At 60.2% G+C, this 19,546-nt stretch overlaps 1 protein-coding gene across 1 annotated transcript in view; it reads right to left on the bottom strand.

Annotated features, from left to right (window-relative positions):
* Window positions 1-6,304: 6,304 nt before the first annotated feature.
* TCERG1L (transcription elongation regulator 1 like) overlaps window positions 6,305-19,546 on the bottom strand; it is a 170,570-nt gene continuing 157,328 nt past the window's right edge. Inside the window, exons 10-12 of the mRNA XM_059172575.1 lie at window positions 13,634-13,723; window positions 9,591-9,709; window positions 6,305-7,094 (exon numbers count right to left, since the gene is read on the bottom strand). Coding sequence (XP_059028558.1) covers window positions 6,938-7,094; window positions 9,591-9,709; window positions 13,634-13,723 — 366 coding nt within the window. The 3' untranslated portion in view covers window positions 6,305-6,937. The remainder of the gene's footprint in view (window positions 7,095-9,590; window positions 9,710-13,633; window positions 13,724-19,546) is intronic.

Below are 19,546 nucleotides of genomic sequence, written 5' to 3'. Positions count from 1 at the left end.
CTGGGAGCTCGCGGATAGCCGTGGCGCAGATGACTGACCGTGGTGGTTTACAGATGTCACCGTCCCCTCCATGCACGTCCTCCACACAGGCTTCCCGGAAGCCGGCCGGGCTCTGCTCCTTCAGTCGCCCCCGAGGCAGGGCGGGGTGCTGAGTCTTCGGGGTAAGACAACCTCGGAGGAGGTCACAGTCTGTCAGGAGGCCACTGGCCGTTCCCCGGGCACATCTTGCTTCCTGTCCTCTGAGCCTCCACACATACTGTTCCCTCTGCCTGCACCCCAGGCCTCCGGCCCCCCACTCCCGCTCAGTCTCTGGATCTCGTTCCTATCCCTTCTCTCCTCCAGCTCACTCGGCCGAGCGCTCCAGGGGGGCCCCTCCACCCGCAGTAACGGCTTGATCACGGGGTTGACCCCCACCGGTCTGTGAACCGTGCACGAAGCTTCCTTCCAGTAGAGCCTGGGCACAAAGTAGAGTCCCATGCATCCCGGGGGAGCCTCGGTGGTGGGGACAGGCCCGGGGCGTTCGGAGCACAGATTCCGGAGTCAGACAGACCCTTGCTCACTCCTGGCTGCCCCAGGACAGAGGCGACCTTGAGCAATTGCTTACACCTCCGGACCTCGGATCTTCTGTGAACCGAGAACGGTAACCAAGCTCCCCCGGGGACTGTCAGGACACTCGACGAGGCAAGGAAGAGAAGCCCGGCCCAGAGCGAGAGCTCATTGGATTATCTGCTGTGATTAATATTTCCGTTACTCAGAGATCAAGTAGCCCCGTCGCTCGGAAAGGGACCATGTTCCTGTTTCCCGAACAGTAGAGCAAACCCCCAACTGCTGGCCTGGAACAGGGGCACATTCTGTTGTGCCCGCTGGGCTGCAGTTCGGGGGGACCCGGGGAGCCGAGGTCTGCTCTCCTTGGGGTCCGCGCTGCCTCTCAAAGGCCAGGAGCTCCGCACCCGGCTGTTGGTGCTGCTCGTCCCCCGAGACCCAGCCAGGCCTGATGAGCACAGCTGTTCTGTCCACCCTTCCCGTGTGGCCCTCAGGGAGGCTGCCACGACCCGGGACAGCAGGGGAGTCTGGACCCCCTTTAGCGCCTGCCGAGTCCCACCGCTGCGCTTCTGCCACATTCTTGCTGGAGGCGTCGCAGACCCGCCAGCCCCACCCCTGAAAGCAGTGGCAGCGTGCCCCAAGGGCACTGGTGATTGTGTCGGGGGGGGGGGCATTTCGGGAGGTTCAGTCCACCACAGACTCGTACCAGAGCGGAGCGGGCGCTGCTCCGTGCTGTGGCCGGGAAGAGCCACCAAAGCCCACGGGGCCCTTGTCGATGGGGCCCTTGTCCACGTGCTGTTGCTTTCCTGCATCGAGCATACGTTTTTCTGATGAGCATCAACAACCGTATTTTTTAAGTGCAGTAGAATTTTTAAAGACTGTTTCTTGGGAAAAAAAGAAGTGGGGGCAGAGAGGGGTTGTATCCATGACAAACATCACCCGAATTCCCTTGAAACAATTCTGTTTGCCTCAAATTCCACTCCCCTGCCAGAGCAGCCGTCTGACCCCTGCCCGCCTGACGGCCTCTCTCCCCTGCCGCCTCCGCACGGCCCGCCCAGCACGCGGTGGTTCTGGACGCTTCCCCTCCGAGCATTTCCCCCACCGACCCCCACGAGGGCATCACCCCAGTACCTCAACAGCCTTTCCCGAGGAATTGGGATGCTTTGACTTGGGTCACATTGCAAATACCTTGTGGGGAAAATGAAAACAAAGTGTAAGTATTTGGGGAAAAGACAAATGAACCACTTTCTCCCACTATCGCTGTGGACAGTTTGAAGCAGGTCATCCAAATGAAGCCCCAGGAAAACAGGCGGTTGGGACCACACACTTAGTAAGGGGAGAGACCTCGAGCGAATTCAGGAGGAGGAATCGTCACGGCCGTCAGTAAGGAAACCAGCAGGAATGAGTCCACTTGGGTTTCTCCTTTTTTCTGACTCACAAGTTCCAGCCGGATCACTGCTGCCCGGAGCCCGGCCCCTTCTGAGGAACGCCCCCCCCAGGGCTGAAGAACCCCCCCAGGGCTGAGGGGCTGAGCTCTCGGAGGGACCTCCGTCCTGGGCCAGAAGTGCTCCCCGGTGGAGGAGGTGACTGGCGTGGCATCACCAAGAAGGCGTTGCACACGGTCAGGTGGGGAGGGAGACAGGTCATCGCGGAAGGAAGGACTCCCAGTCCAGGGCCCCGGTTCCGCCGAGCCGGTGTGGGCGGGAGAGCTGGGTGAGGGCTCGGTCCAGAGGACGGGGATTGGCTGCCTGGTGCTTGGGAGGCAGGGAAAGGGACAGGTTGGTCAGACGTGCCCTGGAGCCGGGGTGAGGACTGGGAGGACTGAGGCCTGTGGGACACGGAGGTCTGATACGGGGGCAGAAGGACCCGTCACCCTGCGCTTGCCGTTTGGTCTGGATGCAGCTGATGGACAGGTTCCGAGTTCCCTGCTGGATTGCAGCAGCTCAGAGGTCACGATGGCATTAACCCAAGTTACCCGGTGGCATTTCAGAGGAAAGGTAAGTGCGACACAGGAGGCAGAACTACCCTTTCAACGACATCTTCGTCTGCGGTCCTTCCATGATGTCGCTGATTCACGGGGGAGACGTAAGAGATGAATGGCTTCTGCAGCCTTCCGAGTGGGCAAGTGTTGAAACACAGACACGCAGACGCCGGCTGGTTCTGGGTCTTCTCCCTGAGGACGCCACAGCGGACCTGCCACCTCCCACGGCTCGCCGGCGGACAGCCGGCGAGAGACGAGCGTGACCGTGGGTGTCGAAGGGTCATCTGTCTACGACTTTAAATAATCTAATTTTCTTAGATTCAAAATCACAGCTCTGTGAACAGAAATGGATATTCCCAAACCTTTGAGTGAGTGTCTAGGACTTTCCGTCGAGGCGGACGGGCGCCTGTGTGTCTGGGCACCAGGGTTCTGGGTTTTCCACCTTCCTCCAGCACCACGGTGAGGACCGCACGATGCCCTCTGTCCCCTGCTGGTCCCGTTGCTGCGGTAATTCCGCGTCTGGGGAACTACTCTTTGAGTCTGGGGACGGTAGCCGTGATGGTCGTGACCAGGTCGCGCTGACAGCAAGCAGACGGACGGCCTGGGGTCTGAGTGACGGAGCAGAGTCCACGTGGGCGTTAGGATCGCAGGACCAGATCCCGGGTGGGCATGCGACGCCATGTGCCCGGGCAAAGCGGTGCGGGGGCCGCCTCCCACGGGTCTGAAGGAGCAGGGCGGGAGCCTGGGCGGAAGTCGTGGCTGCAGGAGGCCCCCTCAGCCCCCGAGCTTGGCCGCACCCGCCCAGGCTGAGCCCCAGGAAGGAAGCTTGACGGGCTGTGCTGTGCACACGCTCCATGGCCACCAGGCAGGGGGAGGGTGTCGGGGAGAGAGTCTGCCCGGGGGCCCTGCAGAGCGCTCGCCCTCATGGGTGGCGACCACACTGCGGCCCCAGCGTGGCCGACCTTCCAGCCGGTTTCCATCTTCACGAGGCGAGGCTCATTAACTCAGTCGCGTGTCTGAAACCCAGCGGCGACAACAGTCACGGACCATGTGACGTAACGGGAGCAAGGAAGGGAGAGAAAAACCCACGTGAGAACAGGGTGCTGCGACCTCTGCTTCCGGAGGGTCATGGGACCGCAGCTGGGGATCGTGCCGTCGGCCGAGCACCCCGTGTCCCCCGCCCCCTCCTGGCGCGGCGGACCTCCGCCTCCTCCCCACCTGCCCTCCGTCTTTGGTAGCCCCAAATGGGTGCGGAGTGGTTCTCCAGGTGCCTGGGAGCCGCCTCGGTCCTGACCCTGTCCCGCCATCCCCATGAGATACCAGAAGCATAACTTCCCTTCAAGAATTGGGATGACGGCCCAGCACGCACAGCCACCGCCTTCTCTCCCAGGTGGCTTAGCACCATAAGGAGTCAGAAGGGCCAGGATCCCAGCTTCTGTGAACCGGACCAAGGTGGTGGGTTCTGCCCTGGAGCAACAGGGTTTCCAAGTCCACCAAGCCTGGGGTTGTCGGGACAAGGGTTATTGCGTACAATAATGAGGGGCCACTCCCACGTCCCCTGTTTGGTGACCAGAGTCAAGCACCGTGATTCCAGGGAGATGGCTGGTTTGAAGCCAGTAGGTGACTCCCCTACAGGACACCACCCCCCTCACAGGGCCTGGTCCCGCCGATGGCACTGTGCCTTCAGGAGGCGAGGGCCAGTGAATTTGGTGGCCATGAGCCTATGGTGGCAACGTCTATCCCTTAGACTGAAGGTCTTGGTCGAGAAGGAACTTCGTGGGAAGTTGTGCCGTACATGAGCCATTCCGTAAGGGCATGGACTGTGGTCATGGGAGGGAAGGAGAATCGGCCTCTGAGAGATTCATTTTGTGAAGATGAATTGCTCCCCATTAACAGTGACAGGACGTCATGGGAGGAACCGGGAAAGGGGTCCGTGTGGGACACTGAGCAAGAACCAGCTGGTGAGGGAGACACCGGCCCGGCTTCGTAGGAAGGGTCCGGGGCGTGTGGACGCCCAGCTCCGGGCCCGCCCATGCTCCCCTAACCTCTCTGTCGCCCATGGCCCGATCCTGTGCCTTCCAAGCCCCCCACCAGGGGGCTGCCCGCCCGGCCCGCAGATCAGTGGGGATCCGTGCCGCAGGCCCTCCGTCCTCTCCCAGGGAAGCTAACAGGACTGTCCTTCAGGAGAGCTCATGCTCCGCCCCAGAGAGACGTGCGTCCGCCTGCTCTCAGGGGCCACACCTGACTCGCGGAGGGTGGGCTGCAGCCACAGCAGGACGTGCGACCCCTCGGCCAGGCCGCGGCTCTGGCCCTCAGCTGACGGATGACGAGGGGTCTGCGGGCAGCAGGGACGGGCATCAGCCGGGGAGTGAGGTGCCGAGGGAGCACGGGGCCCCGCACGCCTCCGAGGACCACCAGAGCCGGCCTTGCCTGTGTCGTGCCGAGGGAGCACGGGGCCCCGCACGCCTCCGAGGACCACCGGAGCCGGCCTTGCCTGTGTCGTGCCCGTCTTCCGCTCATAGCCGCCGCGCGGGTCCACTTCACGCCGGTGGGTCAGTGAGCTCAGGGCTGGGGGGCCGGTGCCATGGTTCTGTGCTGGCTGCCAGGCAGTGAGTCTCCACCAGGGCCAGCGGTAAGTCAACCGGTTCTGGAGCGGACGGTCCAGCAGGCCGGAGGGGCGCAGACGTGTGAGCCTCACGGTGTCCGGAAGCCCCCGCTCCGTCTCGTCCCCGGCTCCCCGTGCCGAGCCCCGCGCAGCCAGCAGCCCCCCCGCCTGAGATCTCTCCGGGTGCTGCTGGGCAGAGGCGTGCCCTGCACGACGCCACCCCACGAGAAACTCCCCGGCACACTGTGGGGGAGGGTTCCAGCCCTCCCGGAACCACAGCTGCACCCATCCAGCGAGCTCCCCAGCTCCGCACGGCTCGGGAGAGGCAGGGGCCTGCACCTGCCCCACCTGCTCCCCTGCAGGCACCGCTCTGAGCCCTGGGGGTGATGACTGTTACTCCTGGTCCTCCGGGGTACCAATGCTCACTAGCCGCATTACTCCAGGGCCGCACTCCAGCCTAATAATTCTCTCCATTAAATTGCTCTGTTCTGGGCGACCTCTCCAGCCCCCTCCCTCTCTGGGAGCTTTGTACGACCCCTCAGCGGGCTCTGCTTCACGGACGCTCAGGAAGCCTGGCTTTGCTGCCCACCGGAGAAATAAAGACATGAAAATAAACAGATAACATTAAAAACTCTCTGTTTGGTTTACAAGGCCGTCTCTACTTCCCGACCCTCAGGGAGCGTCTGTCTCCCGGCGTCGGCCTCCAGCTCACGCCCTGGGTGCCCAAGCCACGGGGTCCCGGCTGGACCTGAGCAATGGCCCCAGAACCCAGATCCCGGAACCAACACAGGAGCTATGCTCTCTGCACCGGTGCCGAGCCCAGGGACCCGCCGTGACCTGTTTGTGTGATGAATACGTGGGGTGGAACTGGCCAAGCACCGGTTGGGCGAGGATGGGACACCTGCAGCCCCTCCAAAGAGAGGCTCCGTGAACCCCGTGATAAACACACAACGATTAAGAGGCACCGTAGCTGGGCTGTGGCCGACGCGGCCCCTCCCGGGCCCAGGGCCTAAAAAGCAAGATTTTAGTTTGCGTCCTCCTCAGCCTTTGTACGGACACACCAACGTCTTCACGAGTCTTTCAGGACACAGTGTCCTTCCTGAAACACATTTCTGCCGCCGAAGATCGTGTGAGAAGTCTTACCACAAAGCCACACTGGTTTAAAATATTTATTAATTAAAAAAAATTTAAAATTCTTTTTATACAAAGATGATGAGAAAAATCTCATGCAAACTCTGGGCATTACAATAAAAATAACTCAAATATTAATATGATGATTTTGTACAAAATAATTCCATTTTAAGTAGGACCTCCGGCAGCGCAGCCGCCCTCTCCGGGCCCGGCACCCCCTCGGGCACGAGGCGATGCCCGTCGACTCCTGCAGGGGTCCAGGGTCCACGTGCAGAGATGCTCACGGTCGTCACTATGATTGGTGATGAATGTCCTACGGCTACTACTCAGAACACGGGACCGAGACCCAGCACACTCGCGGAAGGAGCTCGGCATCGCGGACGCACGAAGGTTTTCAGAAAAGTTTCAGATAATCGGCTCAACTCATGAAAACGCCTGGAGACGGTTATAGATGTTTCTGCTGAGTTACAACCCGCAGCAGATTTATAATTTGTATATATTACAAGGAATTTGCATAATTAAAACGATTAAGGGAGCGACCTACCACGGCGGTTAGAAATGCGTCAAACTCGGAACGTCGTACAAAAGAGCTTCAATATGAAACAGTAACCCTCGGAGAGCAGCCGCGCCCGCGCCCCGCGCCGCCCCGCACCTGGCCCGCCGCGCCGCTTGCACACTCATCTCATTCTCCGTAGCCTGAGTCTGTTTTCCTTGTCCCGTTTCTTAAGGATAAGGATGAACTGGTTGAAAAAATGCTCCTGGTCCTTCTTCTTTTGAACAAGTCGAAACCTTTGATCCCGGCCGTACTTCTCCGCAAACTCCTTAAATGTGGTTCTGAAAAACAAGAGTTTTCCTGAGAAACCCCTGCCCCGGGGGTGGGTGTGACGTTTCTTGGCATCGCCTGGCGGTGGACAGCCCCTTTCACCAGATCTGGCTGACATCCGGCCGCAGGGAAAGGGCATGAGGTAGATGGCGGGACGGGGGCAGGACATGGGGCAGGCCATGGGACGGGGGCAGCGGCGGGGGGCAGTTTGGGGACAGGCCCGGGATGTGGGGCAGGGCCGGGACGTGGGGCAGGTCGGAGACGGGGCGGGATGCTGGGGGACACTCAGGGCATGGGGCAGGTACGGGACTGAAGGCTGTAACTGTGGCCTCTCACCCCTGCCCCACCTGCTCCCGTGCTGGATGTCACTCCCCGCTGGAGGGACTGGCAGGGACCTGATCCCCTGAACCCTGCTATGGCTCCGTCTCACCAGCGTCTGGCCTCTGTCCCTCAGAGCTGGCCACCGCCCACCTGTGCCCATTACTGCCGTGGCTGCCAGGGTCCCCTCCTGTCCGTGGCTCTCTTCATCTCCTGGCTGCCCCAGGCCACTCTTGCTGGCCCTGGGCCTGGCGTGCCCATCCTTGCTTCGGCACTGGTCACCACTGGAAGGCAGCGTGGCTTGTTTGGGGAGCCTCGCCCTACACTCAGGATCCTTCCTGGCCCTTGCCACGGTCACGACCACGACCCCCTGTGGCTCCCAGCCCCATCCCAAGACCCCAAGAGCTGGGCAGGGGGTGGCTCTGGCTCTCCGTGTGGCTGTGGGGACAGGGTCAGAGCTAAGAAGCACTGAGAGGCTCCGGGGATGCTCAGATGGTCTGTTGGAGCTCACCTGCCCATCCAGCGTGCAGCGACTCGAGCCGCACATCTAGTAGAAGGCGCAGGGAGCGGCAGGGAGAAAAGGACATGCGCACGGGAGTCACTCATTTTCCCGGGGTGTGTGTGTGTGTGTGTGTGTGTGTGTGTGTGTGTGATCATTCTCCTAATTGCTCAATGAATTCTGAATATTTTCTCTTTTGTTCTCATCAGAGGAAGGGAAATGTGTTGGCTTATTGTTAACATTTCACCAATGGACAGATCAAGAATATTATGTAAATGTTCCTGATGAGGATGTTGGTGATGGCGATGATGGTGATGTTGGTGGTGGTGATGGTGGTGATGATGGTGACAGTGATGATGGTGGTGGTGATGAACGTGGTGGTGGCGATGGTGGTGGTGATGGTGGTGCTGGTGGTGGTGATGGTAGAGATGGTGGTATTGGTGGTGGTGGTGCTGGTGGTGGTGATGGACCTCCCTTTCACCAAGCTCCTTCCAGGTACCAGGCAGTTTGCTTCCCTGCCTGCACCCCACAGGGAGCCTGCTGGAGCTGTGCTGCCTGCAGATGAGACCTGAGACCAGAAGCTCAGAAACGTGTGATGCCTCAGCCACTGCCACACTGAGGAGGGGCTGAGCAGGCTTGCCCCGACGCAGGGGCCCCAGATCATCTCCTCTCTCCTAGAGTCACCATGTGGGGGACACAGAAAAGCCGGTGTTCTCATCTCTAATGGTAGAAAAGCACAATTACAAATGTCTAGAGGCACAGTTGCTTTTCTAGATTAGCATTTTGTGATGGGGATCATTCATGCTACATTTTCTCCCATTCAGAAAATATTTGCTCTTTAAACTCCCACAGTTTTGTCAGAACCCAACCCGACCCGGAGAACTGGACAATCTCCCACCGCATAGGTCTTCATAGAAAGCAACGTCAGTTAACATCTATTTAAAAAACGATGCTGTACTAAGGGATTATTATAAAATACTAACACATACGTGTCCACTTAGACCTAATGTCCTAACCCCAAATGAAAATAAACCACACTTTTTGTTTATAAAAGTGATAGTTCTGTCATTTCAGAAGTAGTGCACATTCATTAGTTTTTGAATATCAGTCAACGGGAGCTAATTTTTAAGAACAGTGAAGTCCACGTACGTCAGCCCCCTGTGGGCTTGTTCTATTTCGTGGGAGTGATGGTTATTGTATGTGCATTTTGGCAACAATGTTACCAGGCCCATTTACTCCAGTGAGTTCACCTCCTGTCTGCACTCCAGTCGACCGGGAAGGCATCTGGAGCCAGCGGGGTGGGGGTGGTTCGTGTTCCTGCTGCTGTCTGTGGCCTGTGTGTTCAGTCTCTGATCCCTAGATCTGAAGTAAGACCCCCTCCCCAGTGCTGACCTGCTGATCATTTAGACCGTGGGGTCAGGCTGGAAAACCAGGCATCTGGGCAGCGGAACGGAGGGACAGTGGCGCAGGTGGTGGGGAGGGGCAGGGAGCACGGTGGCCACTGGAAGGCTCACTCCCCCTCAGCAGGGAGGAGACGGCTTCCCTCCCCAGGGGGTCGCCGCCATCACACTCGTGGTGTCTAGGGCCCGCTGGGGTGTGCGGTTTAACAGACCCAGACCATGAGAGCCGTCTGCGGTCACGGGCAAACGTCCGGCCTTGGGGACGCCCGGCGTCTGTTTCGTCTCCGTACCTGGGTGACACCTTAGACTCCTCCAGAAGCTTTTTGAATTCTTCTTTGGCGAGCAGCAGTTTGCTTTTCTTCTCCTTGTATTCTTCTTTTATCCTTGTCTTGACGAACTGTTCAAATATCTTAAAACACACACACAAGAAAGATATTACGAGGCTGCGCATCAGAAAGGAAATCTTGGGCTTCAAACACAGCACGAAAGCACGGCGAGAGGGCCTGTGGCTCGGCCCTTCTTCTCCGTAGCGGCTAGGGCTGAGGCCGGAGCCTTGCAGGGGAGGCACTCTCAGCGCTATGAGACAAGTGTCTGCCTGATGAAGTCTGGGTCCCGACGAGGCGCCATCTCGGGGTCAAACCCCGAATCAGCCCTGCCCGGGGAGGTGCAGGATGGGCGGCGCAGCCCCGTTCCGAGGCCACGGGAGCTACTGAGGGTTCCAGACGCCCAGCCCCGCTGCCCCCATGGTTCTGGTCTAGGAAGGCTGTGAGTAGCTCATCCGGTCACACCGTCTGGCTGACGGTCACATCGCCGCTGGTAGTCCCAGTAACACGACAGATTGTGTCGTCTGTTCTAGTTGATTCCTCAGGAACAGAATGGTATTTGGGTCTCCAAATATGATTTTACCTTCGTGAAAAGAGTCAACCTGGCATCTCTGGTTCCCCACCCTCCAGTCCCTAAGAAGACTGCCTGTGAGCGTGGGGTCTGGTCATCGGGGGTGCATGCGGACACAGGAGGCCTCCTCTGGGCATGTCAAGGAGCCTCTAGGTAAACCCCCCGAGCGCAGGCCAGATGCTCAGCTGCCGCACTAGCCCCTGTCTGACGAGAGGTGGGTTTTGCAAGCTAAGCCAAAGGGAAAACCACATTCCCTAGCCTAAAGGTACGAGTATGGTCTGTCAGGCAGGTGCCCCGGTGACTCTGGGACTGTAGCTCGTGCAGACTGAAAACCAGCCGCCAACACAACCGCACCATGCCGTGAGCCTGTCTGCTGCTGTCCCGGAGGATCTTCCCTCGCCAGGACCAGGGCGGCTCCTTGCTCTAACAACGGCAAGTCGCCATTTATGCATCAGAGCTTAGAGGGGACCTTGTGCTGTGGGAGCCCTGAGAGCTTACGAGAGAAAACACTGGAGATAATGCCAACGTGTGTGCAAACGTAAATAAAAAGATCGTGAAGATCGCACGTGTGATCACAGAAGGCCAATACACAGCACTCCTGAGCCAGCCCGGTCCCTGGCCACAGCAGGCGTGAGTCTGACCCACTGGCTCTGGGGTGTCCCGCCCACTTGCCCCAGAGCGGGAGGGGGGACGCGCCCCCATGGCCACGGCAGGGGCGTTCTCCGGTTCTCTCTGTAACCGCTGGCCCAACGGGGTTGGGAAAACGGAAGCCGCTCTCCTCCGGGCGAGTCAGCCTCAACGGGAGGCGCCAGGAGCAGGACGGAAACCGAAAGGGTGGGCCTGTACGTCGAAGTGAGAGCCGGGTCCGCTCCTCGCGCCCGCTAGGCCGGTGGTGTCCTAACCCTGCAGTGGTCTTACAATTTAGGTTCCTAGAAGAGGCGAAGGCAGGCTCATCCCCCACACAGAAGGGGCTCCGTCGCGAGTCCGAGTTTCGCTCTATTCGTTTTGAATCTGGACAGAAGAAACCCTGCCTGGCTGCGGGGTCGGAGGCTGCAGGGACCCCGCTTCTCCGGTGCCAGAACCACCGGCCCAGCGAACCCGATTTCGCTCCTCCCCCTGGGGCTGCTGCTCCGCGGAGGCTGCTCTAAGCCAACGCATGGGTCTCCTTCCCTCTTCGACCCGTGGTGCTACTTTCATTCAAGTGGGGCAGGACTTTTTAAAAGAGGTCCCCCTCACTCTTACCTCCTAATGGCACAATCTATGGTAATAAAAAAGGAACGTTCTCTGTCACCATGGAAATGGGTCTGAGAGGTGCCGTCCGACCCCTAATCTGGGCTCAGTCACTTCTCCCCCGTCACCCTGGTGGCGGCGAGGTGGCGATGGGCCACCAGGAGCTTCAGCTCCCCCAGGAAAAAGCCGCCCACGCCTTTGTAGGTAGGACTGGGTGTTCAGACGGCCCTAGTACTGCTTCCTTCCCCAGGGGCGCTCCAGCACCGGTGCGCACAGCCATGGCCGCCTTTCCCCGGACCACCTCTGGTTTGTCTGATGAACTCGGCACTCAGTCACGGGCTCTCTGGCGCTGCTGGCCTGGGCGGCTCAAGAGGCCACTTCTTGCTCTTCCCCATCAGGCTTCCGCAGCCAAGCTATAGGCTATCGATACAGGCCTGCAGGGTCTTCCCAGGGGTCCGAGGGAGTACTTGGTGTGAGCTGACATTCCAGTCTGACCGGTCTCCAGCGCATGTCCAGGCCTGGGCCTGGGGTCCTGGCCCCCCGCGAGTCTCAGCCCGCCTGCCTGGCACCTGCTGCTCTGGCCATGGCTGGAAGGACAGCTCCATGGGTTCCCCTCACCCCGGGTCGGGGGAACCACTCAACACCACAGCCACCTGTGCCCCGTACGCCCCACTCGCTCAGAGGCGGAAGAAAGCCTGAGGCCATAAATGGGCTGTTTCTCTGAGGGCAGGTAGCCTCACTTCCTCAGCTTCCCCCAAAGGGTTAATGCCTTCCAAACACCCCCGTGAACTGGAGAGGACTGTCCTGACTGCCTACAGATGTGCGGATGGTCGGCAGATGTGAGCCAGCGCGCTCCTCACTGCCGCAGAGAAACAAGCTTCTTACCTGTTTTCAGAGTCAAGTAGTCAGACTTTGGTCCTTAATATCACAACAAAAGGGTGCGACAGAATCGGTGATTGCCGTCTGCCGCTTTCTTCGGATTCGATGTGTATAATCTAACCTTGTCTGGCTCTGTTGTGACTCTTTTCTTTCTTTCTTTCTTTCTTTGGAGCCACTGCTAGCACATTTTCTACATTTTTAAATGTTTCTTTCTGGAAAATACAGCTCACGGGGAATGCAGTGCAGGGACCATTAATTCTAAGGTTGTGAAAGGTCCAAGGTCTATATTCTAAAGCGGCCAGTCTAGGGCCATCCCAAGCACAAGGCTGCGCTGGGGGTGGGAGTAGCAGGGAGGCTCTGCCATCTCTGGGACCATCAGGGTCCGCAGTCCTGAGGCTCTGCCTGGCTCTCCTGGCGCTTCCCTGGTCATCCCAGCACGGGCTTGAAGGAACTTCACGCCATGACAGAAAGGAAGAGAAAAGAGCCCTTTCTGACTCCTTTCTGACTCCCGGGCCTTCCTGACCCCGTACAGACCGTGGTGACCCAGCCCCCCGCTGAAATCACTCTCGGGCCCCTCTGTTTTCAGGGGCTGTTCTTGATGATCCGCTCTCCGTGTGCAGGAGGGAGGGACAGGATTGCCTCGGGAACCGGAGACAAGTGCATCCAGATCTTCTGGAACTGATGCCAGGGCCCTTCCGGCCGGGCTCCGGGGAGACCCTCTCCCCCGCCAGACCCTGGCTGAGCTGTGCAGGCCCACACGTCATGGCTTCAGCCCCTCCCCTGGGGTCGGCACAGCCCTGTCCCTCTGTCCCTCTGCCCCGTCCCTCTGTCCCTCTGCCTCATCTGGGAAGCAGTACTGGCTCCGTGACTCGCTTTGTCAACAAGCCAGGGCAGGCTTGTCAGGTGAAACTGTCCTGTGATGCATTCCTGAGCTTTCTGGGGACCCGCGTTCTAGGACCTCCCTCTCCCTGCTCCTCCCTTCTCCGTCCTTGTGATCAGATATGACCGTAGGTCTCCCTAACACACGCTTCCGGGGTGTGGTCCGTGTTCCCAGCACAGGCAGCCCCATCCTCGGGTGGGAGGGTCTCCCCTGTGGGGTCACCCCCCGATGGTCTGCTAGGCACAGGGAGGGGTGGGGTCACCTTCCCCGGCCCGGTCACCGCTCCCACGCACCAGCTCACGAGCGAGTACGCTCCGTCTGCAACCGTCCTTCCCCTCTGACCACGCGACACCACACGACACGACAGGCAAGCATCCCCCGGTGGGGACGGGGGGCGCCGTGCAAGTGTGCGCGTCCGGAACCCCCCACCACGCCTCGTCCCCGCCTTACCTGCTTCCGCTCCTCCGAGTTCAGCAGGAGGTAGCGCGGATCAAACACGATTTTATGTAACTCCTTCTCCCAGGTAGAAAACGCGGACACCTGAAGAAAGATATTCAATAGAGTTGCTTTTAGCATCGAGGCTGAGCCTGAAATGGGGCTGAAATGATCACTGGTGGGAACCGCATTAAGGGACCCCAGGCTCAGCGGCGTGCCCAGCTCTCTGGGAAATCGATGCTTGAGATTTGATTCCTGCACTCGCGACAGACACGACACCCGCGACACCCGCGACACCCACGACACTCGCGACACTGTCTTCCTTGGGTGTCTTCCAGGGCCACCTGCCTCCGATCGGAAGCCCCGGTTACAACCGGGGAGCCGGGGCATTCTGGGATGTCATGTCTTGGCTGAAACGTTCGTGAGAACCGTCAGAACACCACGGCCATGACGGAGGCAACTTCTTGCAAATAATCTGAGTTTAGCGTAGTTTTAGTTGATTTTCTAATCAATAATTAAACGTTTTCAGGAAGGTTATTTTTTTAAACAAACTATCTTATTTTACGGTGGTTTTAGAGTTACGGAGAAGTTGTAAGAGCATTACAAACTGACACGTCTTACCCGGTTTCCCACGATGTTAACTCCTCGCACGGGTATGGACCCCAGGTCTGTCTACATTATTGCTACCCAAGGTCCTCACGAGCAACTTCTTAAGTTTTCACATGGGTCTCTTCTTCTCGTGAGGGTCCCACCCAGGACATCACATGACAGGAAGCGTCGCATCTCCCAAGGCCCCTCTGGGCTGGGAGCGTTTCTAGACTTTCCCTGCTGTTTGGACCGTAATGGTTTTGATGGGTGCCGGTCACGCCGTGGACGCCCCTCCGCGGACTGATCTCAGCTTTGCTCATGACGAGACGGGGTTCTGGGTCCCGGGGGAGGAGCCCAGAGACAGGCACTGTGGTCAGCACGTGCCCTCATGGTTCTCACTGTCGCCGTGACTTACAGCAGGTCGGTGTTGGCCCCGACCCCCTGGCTGGGGCTGCCGTCCCCGGATCTGTCCCGCACATCCACTCTCGGTCCCCCTTCCGTGCTCGGCTGCTGGGGGACCCACTCTGTACAGCCCACGCTCAGGGCCACGCTCCACTCTGGGGAGCGGGGGATCCGAACACCGGTCACTTGGCATTCTGGATGGGACGGTCACCCGTTTCCCACGTCGACTTCTTTATTCCCTCACTGACTTGCCCACAGACTCGTGGCTGTTTATTGCACAATCTGGGCGATGACCCGATGTGACTTCCTTCTTGTGCTCGAGTGGCTCCAGCTTTGGCCGTGGAGGGCTTGGCCGGTGGGCTGCTGTGTGCCTTCGGCGAGGCTGCCGCTGGGGGGGGGGCACCTCCTTATTTCCTGGAACTTTGAGGCATCTCTCCCGCCTCAGCCCCAGAATCCGACAATTCCGCGGGAATCCCGGTCCCCCTGTTGAAGGACTGAGACAGCCGAGTGTGCCCCGGGCTGTGGGACGTGCAGCTCCCGGCTTCTCCTCACTGACAGAGCACGGAAGTGTTTAAGTCATTCACACGATAGTGCACTCGCTTAGAAACACTGACTAAACATTGACTCTGCCGTAGGCCCCGCGCTGCGTGCTGAGGACCCAGAGGAAGTCAAGGTCCCTGACACCGGAAAGCGCGTGGTCTAGACTCGGGCAGTTAAGGAAGCTCACGGCCTCCCGGCAGGCACCTGTGGTGAAGACGGGCCCAGGGGCCAAGGGGCGCCTCCACCAGCTCCGGGGTGAGTGTCCAGAGCACGGACTCGTCTGGAGCACGGACACTCGTCAGGCTCCGGAAGGGATGGGACGTGTCTGGGAAGGGCTGCCTGGGTGCTCCGACCACGTCGTGAGCTGGAGGGACGTCGGGGCTGCAGGGGGGCAGCGCGGTTGGGGGTGCAGGAGCCCAGGAGGAGCCGGAAGCGGTGGCAGCGTCCCAGGCGGACTGAGGAAGCTGAGCCTTTTCCCCCGGGGGCCACGGCCACAGGTCACGTGCGTTTCAGGAAGGCTCTTCGGGGCTGGGTGGGGCGTAGGGGAGTCGGAGGCTAACGGGCCGCTAACTGCCCTCTCTCCCTCTTGCCTTTGGACACGTCAAGGCATTCCCGGTAGAGACACAATCCTAATGTGCTTTACTTGTCCAGCCTAGCATGTGGGTTTTTTTTTTTTTTTAATGGACACTTTCTATCTTTCCTAATAAAAATAAAAGCCCCTTTTTAATATTCATGAACTGCACTCCTGGGCAGGATGACCCAGTCTCCCCGCAGAGACTTTCTCCCAAGGACTGAGAACATGATGAATTGTGGACCAGCCGCAGGGACAGGGGGTTCCCTGGGGAAGTGTCCAGACCGACCGACCCCGCAGTTCTCTGCCCCTGACCACAGCAACACTGGGGCTCCTGCCAAGAGAAATCATGGGCAGCACAACTCAGCCCACACAGACGGGCTCCCAACCACCCCAGAGGGCCCCGGCAGACAGCGCCGTCTCTGCTCTCTAGGGAAGGCAGAGCATGGCTGAGAGCAGGTGCTCAGAGGGTTTTGCAGATCTGGACATGTAATATGATCGTTCTTTAAAAATTAATAACATGGTTGCCTCCAAAGGAAGTCCCCATCTGCGTGCGAGGCAGGGTAAGCCGTTTCGGCAGGGACGGTCACTCACAGCGACAGAACAGGTCCTGTCCTACCCTCTGGGGGCCAGGCCAGCAGGTGCATCAGGTTCGGGGAACAGTGGCTGCGGTGGACAGAGGCACAGCCAGGCGGGGGGCCCGGGGCCGGGGCATCACAGCAGAAGGGGAGGGTGGACAGCCGTGCGTGTGACCGGGCCCCCCTCGGGCCTCATGCGCGAGGCCCCGCTGTCCCCCGAGGACTCGCTCCTGACAACCACAGGTGGGGCAGACGGGGAGAATTGCTTCTGAGGAAAGCCTGACTCTCTGGGCCTGACTCCCGTGTCCCCAGGGGCATGTCTGGGTTGGGAAGCTCACCCCATGGGGCAGGGCTGGAGGCCGCCCGTCTCCGGCTGAGCCCTCCTCAGACTCATGGCCACCAGTGCTCTCTGCCACAGCCCCTCCATGCCATCGTGGCTGACTTCCCCACAGCTGGCAGGAGAGTCTGCATGGACGTCCGAGTCTTAGGGAAGGTCACGTTCCAAACCCCACCATCCTATTCACTGACCTACCCCTTCTCAAGGGAGGGGATGACCCCGGGGTGCACCCTGGGGGTGGGCACCTCGGGGCTGCCTGAGGACCTCGCCCCTTGCCAGGCCCCAGGACTAAGCACGCGGCTACCTCTCTCTTCGTCTCGCCGGCTCGTCTGGGTCTCCAGGGCTCCCACGTGCTCGTGTCCTTGAAAGGTGAATTCCTCAGCCTATTTCACGCCGTTTCCTGCAGAGCGCCGTGGTTCCTCTGAGGCCGGCTGGGTCCCGTGCCCAGTCTGTCTCCCCCGCGGGGCTGGTTCCGTGAGCCCGAGATCAGCTCCTGTCACCCGCGATACCGGACTGGTCTGTGCACCTCGGCGAGCCGGCCACCGGGAGACTCCGCAGCTCTGGGGGGCTGGCCGCCTAGAGTGCTCCCGGGGTGCTATCCTGGGGCTGTGCCGCCGACCTCTCCCCGGCACTCGGCACGTCCTTCATGTCGTCCAGCCTGGGGCATCCCCGCCCTCCTGGCAGCATCGAGGGCACTGACTGGACGCGTCACCGCGCGGCTCCAGGGCCCCGGCTTCCCCGCCTTCCCAAGCCCGCAGACTGGCCGGCCGGTCACCAGGCCCCCGTGGCCTCCCAGCCACCCTCCCCGCTTCAGAGGGGGAGCTCCGACCGGCTGAGCTCTGAGCTCCTCTGAGCACTCATCCTAGCTGGAAGGGCCCCCCGGCGGTGCCGCATGCTCGGCGGCTGTCCCCCTCCCGGCCCGGCACAGGAGAGGCTGACCCTCCGCCGGAGCCCGCTGAAGCTGACCGCGGCCTCGTGCAGAGAAGAAAAACCTCCAGATAAAACGGGTTCTGACCTCAGCCCCAGCTTCCCCAAAGCCTCTCTGAAGACTGAGGAAAAGGGTCTCGTCTGGGGTTCTGGCTGGAACATGAGAGGACAGCGGGTTCGGGGAGGTCGCCACAGCCCGAGGCCCCCGTGGGCAGGGCGCCCCGAAGGAAGAGCTGGACCCTGCTTTCATCTTCAAGGCCAAAGGCCACTCTGAGCATCCGTCAATGCCCAGCTCACGGAAGGGCCGGGGGCCGAGGGGCCAGGGAAGGGAGGAAGGCGGCAGGGGATGGTCCTGCCTTCCCCAAGCACCAGGGAGCAGGGCACGGTGTCCTGGGGCACGCTCGGGGAGCGCCGGGGCCGCCGGCGAGCCAGGCAGGGCTGCAGAGCTGCCCAAGACTGTCTGTCCACCTGTCCGTCGTCAGCACCATGCTCGTTGCCTCCCGCTGGCTCTGCCAGGGTCCCACCCGCAGCGGTTGCAGTCCGGGCTCAGGAATGCTGCTGGGGGACCCTGGGGTCTCCGGGGGGCTCATGTCCAGCTCAAACACGAATGCACGTACTTCAGAAGCTGAGGTTTTGCCCAAACTTGACCCTCAGACACACTGTGTTTACGCGCTCCTTGCTCTGTAGTATCAGCAGTGCCCCGGAATCCCAAGCGTGGACTGTCCAGCATCACATGGCTTCTCCGCCCTGTCTCCACGGCCTCCCCGCCCCGCGGACAGCAAGCATCTCTCAGAAGCTCACGGCTCTGCGACAGGAGCTCTGGCCTCGGGGACGCGGGCACCGCAGCCACACGGTGTGGCCAGCACACTCCTGCCTTCAGGCTGCGTCCACCCAGGGGCCATAGGACGGCTCTGCGGGCCATCTTCGCGCACAGACATGAGTGCGTGCCTGCATGACGCTCCCTTCCACAACGCTCCAAACGAGAAGAACGGATGAAGAACCTCTCACAGGGGTGGGCGGCGGCCTGTGCTTGCCGCTGCCCGAGGAGGGGGCCAGGCTGGGCATCAGGGACCTGCCCTCGGGCCCTGGCCACTGACAGGGTCCCACACTTGGCCCCGCCTCGGGGACATTGACTAATGCCTCTGTCCGGGGCCGCAGCAGGCCTCCCGCCCCTGGAGAGAGGGAGGTGGGGAGCCGGTCCAAGGGCTCTGAGGGGCTCCGAGGTCATGGGTACGGGTGGACGTGGTGCTTGGTAACCACGCCTGAGACCCAGTGGCCACTGAAGGAAGGTTCAGGAGCTCCGTCGGCCTGAGGCACCCAGCTCTGCTTCCAGTACCAGAGGCGGGAGACGTGGACCCTTGTTTCAGAGTCTGCTGGGCTCTGCCAGCCAGCTGGTCCGGCTCGCCCTCCCACACTGGCCTCAACAGCGCTCAGGACGGTCCAGCCCCCCAGTCCATCCTCACCGAGGACCGTGAGGGGTGGTCCTCGCTCACCCTCCGTGGTCACACTCGTGGGATTTTACCAACTTCAGCCTCTTCCGCTGCAATAGACATGTGGGATTTCGTGCTGTCCCTCCACCAGCGTTCTCTGCTGATTTAATTTACGTTTGAGGGTTGTTTTCACATTAGGCATCGACAGAATCCTATCCTGGCAATGAGAGTGGGTGGCCCACGGTCCTCCCCAAGGGCATCTCCGTGATTAGAACAGGATCTCACCACCACTGACCTCGTAGCCAAAGATTCGGATCGCCACGGGCCATGGCAGTCCGCTCGGGAAAGAAGAACCACGGCATCGGAGCCGAGACAAAACAGAAGCCCCAGGAAAGGAGCAACGTGGTTCAAACATGATAAATATTTACAGTTCTTCCTCGTCAGGCGGGGTGTGCGGGCAAAACGCAGTCTCGGGACCTCTCACACGTGGCCGCTGGACGAGCACAGTGCATGAAAATGACTTTCCTCCAAGCAATTTGGTAAGAGCGACCCAGC

Source organism: Mustela lutreola, chromosome 4 (genome assembly GCF_030435805.1).
Source record: "Mustela lutreola isolate mMusLut2 chromosome 4, mMusLut2.pri, whole genome shotgun sequence".
Lineage (NCBI taxonomy): Eukaryota > Metazoa > Chordata > Mammalia > Carnivora > Mustelidae > Mustela > Mustela lutreola.
This window is presented reverse-complemented; position numbering and strand designations above follow the sequence as displayed.